General features: G+C 37.6%; 1 protein-coding gene across 2 annotated transcripts; it reads right to left on the reverse strand.

Annotated features, from left to right (window-relative positions):
• Positions 1-403: 403 nt before the first annotated feature.
• Positions 404-6,203, reverse strand: LOC115670640 (sec14 cytosolic factor). Of its 2 annotated transcripts, none has more exons than XM_030591956.2 (6): positions 5,938-6,197; positions 5,588-5,843; positions 4,140-4,176; positions 3,036-3,153; positions 1,280-1,390; positions 404-766 (listed from the first exon to the last, which is right to left on the reverse strand). In XM_030591956.2, exons 1-6 carry the CDS (start codon positions 6,007-6,009, stop codon positions 629-631), a joined length of 732 nt encoding a protein of 243 aa, XP_030447816.1. In that variant the 5' UTR covers positions 6,010-6,197; the 3' UTR covers positions 404-628. The 2 variants fall into 2 exon arrangements, with proteins under 2 accessions (XP_030447816.1, XP_056165052.1); XM_056309077.1 differs by having other exon boundaries at positions 740-1,148; positions 5,938-6,203.
• Between the last annotated feature and the right edge of the window lie 331 nt (positions 6,204-6,534).

Consider the following 6,534-nt stretch of genomic DNA (forward strand, 5'->3'; position numbering starts at 1 on the left):
GACCGGGACCCAGTTAATCTCCCCTTTTTATTTCCGTCTAATAGTTAATCCCCTAAACAAGGTGCCTTGAAGAATATAACTTGCGAATGCACCTTTTCCTCTTCTGCACGTCCTTTTTCACTTATTCCCTCTTTTTCCATCCCAACTTTCTTCATTGCTGGAATGCTAAGCCTTGAAACATAAGTACTCTATACTTGAAAAGCAAGTAGCACAAAATAACTTCACGGACAGAATCGATGATATGATTAGTTAACTGTGGCTTTTGGAGGAAAAATGAAATACATTCCTGTACTAAGCCGAGGGCTAGGATTCGAGGTTTCTAGTTGAGCTCGAATTGTTCGCCCTATTGGTTCATCTTGATGTTTGGTTTGCTAAAATTTGCAAGGCCTGCTCAGTACAGTGATTGATACCTTAAGATCAACAGCAACCTTAGTTATGCATATAAAGTTGCCCAGCAAGTTAATACATACATGATACGTACATAACAGTCCGTTGAAAAAGATATACATACATTACGAGTACATATGAGAAAGCTGACGCCGAGATTGCAGCTGCTCTTTTGTTTTATTTTATATTTTACCTCCCCTTTTGACCAAAAAATGAAGCTGTTTAAATCCAGTCACTAATATCAATTATCCAAAGGGGTCAAAACAACATCCTGTATGGGCACAAGCTTTGCTTGCCCCCCAAACTCTTCGGGCAACACTTCGCCGCCAATTTCCTTGATGAGGTCTTCTCGTTCATCTTCATTGCTCACAATCACGATCTGCAGAATTTATTTCAGGATAAAGGGTCAATATTAGAAGGGGATGCTTGACAAGCAAGAATTTATCATCAGGAGCACCTCAGACTCATATTCCTTCTGTTTTTTGGCAGATGTGGGGAAATCAAGACAAGAGAACCTATGAAGGAGAGGCATCCTCAATTTTTGTAACTATTGAACAATCAGTTCAAAATGCTACATTTTCGCATAGAGGAAAATTACTCATTGACACAAATGCTTTGATTTTTTTTTTTTTTGGGCAAGACAAATGCTTTGATTGACATTGTAGATGTTTCGTCTTGTGATTGAGCTCTGTTTTTATTGCTTAAGCTCTTTTTGTATATGTGCTTGCACTCCCTTGGTGCCCTATAGCGATACTATCTTCCTATTAAGATAACAAAAAGGTGTGGAGGATGGATAAATCATATTAGGCCAAAATTTGAATAATGTGCAAAATGAGAGAAATTATGCATCAAATGTTCTGAATAATTATGCGCAGAAGCAAATCAAGTGCACCTTTTCCAGTGTTGCCTTCTCAAGGAAGCAAGATATCATTTTCCAAACACTGACAAAGAACCATGGCATATTCAGAATGAAGAGCTTGGCCAGGCGCTCAGGATAGTAAGCCTGCATAATAAGAAGCTCGTGATTTAGAGGAATGTAAATATCAAGGCATCGAATTTTTAGTGGTAGAACCATTCGCTAAAGCATAATGTCTACTTCTTGTCCAACTGATGCTTCATCCCAGACATGGAATACAATATGGAGTTAGTATAATTATTGTCAATCTTTTGTTAGATAGGTTTCACTTTACCCGACAAGCTTTTGCCTTTGAATCAAATAACTACACAACCTTTGACTTGACATCACTGAGGTCTGTCCACATACTATGATTTAAGTTGGTTACATGATCGACCTTCTGGCTGCAATTTCAAGACAGTCGACGACTTCTTACTTGCAGCAATTGAATCTAACATACCCTTAGAGGTTGATCCAACTTGAAGTAGGGAAGGAAAATTAATCCAATTAGACCAAAGGCTAAAGGGGGACATAAATCTAAAAGAATTAAATGGAAGAACTCTGTTCCAAAGCTTCAAACTGAAGCACAAAATACTCAATACTGAAATGGAAAAAAGAAAGACAACATAAACAGATTTAAATTAAGGCAAAGAGAAGTAAGACAATTGACAAAATTCAAGTCAACAGAGATAGCACGTAACTATATACATGAGATTCCAATTTGTGTGCTTGGGCGTTAGGGTTTCTTTCCTTCTTTGTCTACACAACTTTGGTTGGGCATTTTGAACTTTATGATATCCCCTGCAAGTTCATGCATTAAGGCTCCTGTGAAAGTTATGGTTTCATCTTGCAAATTAGACATATCTCTGAGTTAGACCGAAAATCCTGTCTTCTTTTTCCATGTAAATGAACTATTCGATATGTTCAAGACTCACAGTATAAGAAATTCTGACTAGATACAAATGCATTTGCTTAAAGAATAAAGTTCTAGACTGCATTCTTTCTTTAATAAGTGATAGAACCCAAAGGATTAGAGTAGAATTGAATAGCTTAGTTTTCTCTCCTATGACATGTTTTGAAGTACCCAAAGTCGATAGAACTGAGTGCAGTAGCTTGCAATAAAATGACGTAGATAATTTTCATTGCCGATGAAGTTGTATTGCTCCACATCAATCATGTCACCCATAACAAGCTTACGAATTTATTTCGAGAATTGTACTTCGGGTGCAGGACATGGTCGTATTTCTTCTCATGTAAAACCAAAAGTCCTCAATATACCCAAGTAAAACAGCTCTAAGAAAAGCTGCTAGTGGAATCTCTGTGTTTGGGAAAACGAGGAGGTAAAAAGTGTTCTTCCTAAACAATTGGTCTCAGTCTCATGACATTTGTAAATGCAAATCTAAGAGGACCTTTCAGACAATGTACCTTAAGCAATCATAAAACTTTTCAAAGGAATTAACGAAAGAGAATTATTAAGCAGAGTTTGTGTTTTCCTTTTGTTTCAGTTGCTCTTTTCTTCTTGTGTTTGTTTTGCTTTAAATTTGTAGCTTACTGCAACTGAAGTGGAGACCAGATATTTACACAATATAATTCATTCGGATCGTTTTTCCAACTAGATTATCTATAAGAATAAAATAATTTTCTCCTAGCTGCTATCCTTGTTCTCCTCTATGAGCAGATAGTTCTAGTCCAAAGGACTAGCAGACAGATACATGAGATAAATAAGAAACAAAATTTCAAGTGAGATAAGTACCTGTAAAAACTGAAATCCAGTGATCAAGCCACGTGCATCGACGTTCTTATAACTTAGATTTTGCAGATCAAGAATGGCAATCAACTTTTCATTCCCTATTTCCCGTCCTTTGAAAGAACTGAAATGGAATGCATACACCTTAATTTAGTTGACTAACTCAAAAAACAGGACCTCAATAATCACATGTACTTGTCAGGAAACATGATCCACTAATTCAGTATAGATGAAAGGATAACTCTCTTTGTAAGTGGGAGATTTTCATCAGCCTTAGGTAGATTCCTAATTATTTTGGGGGAACAGGTTTGCAGATGGCCAGAAATTCTCCCATGTAGACAAGGAACATTTTAAGAGAGTTGAGAAAGGAAGGACAGAAACAGAAAGCGTAGAGTATAGAGATGTCGATGTACTGGTACTGGCAAAAACTAAACAAGGAACAGGTTCGCAGATGTCCGGAAATTCTTCAATGTACACAAGGAACATTTTAAGAGAGTTGAGAAAGGAAGGACAGAAACAGAAAGAATTGAATATAGAGACGTCAATGTACTAGTACTGGCAAAAACTAAACAAGGATCTACAATCAGAAATTTTATCTATTTACTGATCAAGTCATTGAAAGGTGATCCACAAAATTTTCGCAACCTTTAAACGACATCTGAAAGATTCATGACAGTGAAGAAATCCTTTTACATGTCCAATACTAAATGAGAGATGGAAAAGTTAAAAAGATGAAAACCAGTTTCAGGTGTAATACTCAGTCCTTTCATGACTTTTCTGTGTGTGTGTTAACTCTAATGTGCCTACGAATGTCTGACAAGCACAATGCCAATGTACTTGTCTAATGACACCCACAAATTCCATTGTGGTTGCTACACGACCCAAGATCACTTTATCTTTTTTGCACATCGAATACAATCATCCTTAATATCTATCATGAGCAACCCTCTCTCAAATTACAAATTTATTGACAAACAATTTTTGTGGTCAAGACGAACAATAACAATTTAGCTACCAATGACGAAGCCCCCTGCAATACCAAAATTCAAAATTAAACACAGACTAGTTGTACGTGCATGTTTGATAGAGCGCAATGAGTATGTTATGCACCTTGCAATGGTCTTGTCCAGTAGATAAATTACGAATTCTGCATCAATAAGGGAAGTAGGGTTAATCATTACTTCAGTCCAACAATTGTCGTGAAACAAAAAAGGAAAATGGAAAACCATTTTGTTCTCACTTTCTAATCTGATTCCTGCGCTGATGGTATCAGCACTCAGATAAATAGGAACAATCCACTTATAAATGCAACTAACAAGTATTAAAGATATGATGTTAGTATGCAATATACTCCATATCATGAAGAAACCCATTTTTTGCCCAGTTGATGAGTTTATTACCATCACCGTGTTGGCTTTCTATAAAGTGGAATAAGCAAAAATGATAAGAATTAAGACACAAGATTCGACAGATGACAAACTGAATCAAGCAATACAGAGTTTGTACTTTGAATCTCTACATTCACCACATGACAGAGAAAGCTCAAAAATAGTGATGGTACCAAATTTGCAAAAGCTAAGAAAATGAGAAATGTCAACGGCAAAGGTGGCATAGATAAGCTAAACCACCACATACACACATGGACGAGGATGCTCGCTCACGAGAAACTGATCACATATAGTTAACTTTTTCGTTTGGCCGTCAATCTCGTTTAGCTAACTGACTTACAAACATCCATGTAATTAATAATTATCCATTTACGGCAGATGCCGAAACCCATAACAAAATTTAGGCATCTTGACCTCCAATATCAGTCCATGGATCTGTTTATAATCAGGAGTTTACCAAAGCAAACAGCAAGTTAAGGTAATTAAGCTTTCCCTAATCTAATATAGCAAATTTATTATCTTCAACTCAAGCAACAAATTGAAGATGAAGCATCTGATCATGAACCACATTGCACGTTTGATCTTAGCCAAAGGCCAAGAAAGGTATGATCATAAACCAAATTGCAAAAAGTTGATCCTAGGGGTGCATCTGGGGCCCAAGATGGAGATCCCTTCATTCATTATGATCAGGTAATAAATAAATACAGAATACGTGTAATTAATACCAGGCTCCCTAGCTCCAGAATCAACGATTCACCATCTTTGAGAAAGTAATAGTTTGGAGGGTGACTGATAAAATGATGTCAATTATTTCCTTTTGGCAGTATATTCAAAGGAACAGGATAAAAAAAGAGACATGGAACTACCTCCGGCTATTGTCAAAAGCCAACAAACAAATAAAGCTGGGCCCCAAAACATAAAGGCCAAGTCATTCTGACTCAAGTTGCACTATATGCTGGAAACTTTTATCTCAGGGGAGTGTGACCATCTACAAATTGACAACACATGCAACAATTCGGGAACAGTATCATCGACATATCTCCGTATGAACGAACGCCTAGCATTTGCATTTAGTCACACGCATATCTTCATCAATGGTCAGCACAATTACACGAATAGAAAAATCAAAAGAAAAAGATGAAATTTGAGCAGGTGAAAAGAGCTTATTACTCTTAAATTGGAGCTGATCTTTCGCAGGGAAATGCTTGCTCGCCTTGGCGACCATCAGTGGTTGACCACTCCTCGACAAGCCCTGCAAAAAAATCTTCCTGGCTTCCAATTGCTCACCTATTTCCGACTCTGGAACGAACCCATTCGGGACCCATGTCGACCTCCATTCCTGCCATTTCACAAACATCGTCGCTGCCTTATCGGCGTCCATCGATCTGGCTATCAAGAACCGCATGAGCGTCGTTTCGCCAAATTCCTGCAAACCCAACGGCAAACAAATAAAAAACACTCGAAACTAATCAAACAAGAGCAAAAATGCATTGCTTGCGAAGAAAACGGAAATTCATTACCTCCGTCGAAGAACCGAGCTTCTGAACTGATTTCCTCATCTGGGTCAGCGCAAGTTCTTGGCTTTTCTCCATAATGGTGCTTTCGGAGTGGTCTAAGCTTCGGATTCTTGATTCAGGCAAGAAAAGAAGAGGCTTCAGCTACGGAGCAAGAGGAGGTGGAGTGTGGTTAGAGCCTTGCTTGCGATGACGAAATGGTGGACGAGAATGAACATCGCGGGAGATTCATTACAAGACAAGAGGAGCTGAAATGTGGGAGCTGTTGGATTTTATTATGGCCACGTGATCAATGGCCATCTTATTCTAAGATTTTGAGAATTATGTCTTATGTAAATATTAGAGTTTGATTTGGATAGAACTAATTGGATTTACATGTACTATCAGAGCATGATTTAAGAGCCGATGATTTTTCATTGATTATTTGATTTACATGAACGAGTCACAAGTCGCACCGTCATGAGAAACAAAAATCTTAAGTTAATTCGACACTACGGTTATCGTCGAACGTGAATTGCGCGACGGAAGTCATGATAGTTAGGATTTGCATTTTGACGGAATTTTGCTTGATTCGAGGCAATTTATTGACCGATTTTTTTATCG

The sequence above is a fragment of the Syzygium oleosum genome, unplaced genomic scaffold (genome assembly GCF_021117445.2).
Source record: "Syzygium oleosum isolate NSW1041296 unplaced genomic scaffold, Sole_v2.1 Sole_v2.03, whole genome shotgun sequence".
In the NCBI taxonomy this organism is placed as follows: Eukaryota; Viridiplantae; Streptophyta; class Magnoliopsida; order Myrtales; family Myrtaceae; genus Syzygium; species Syzygium oleosum.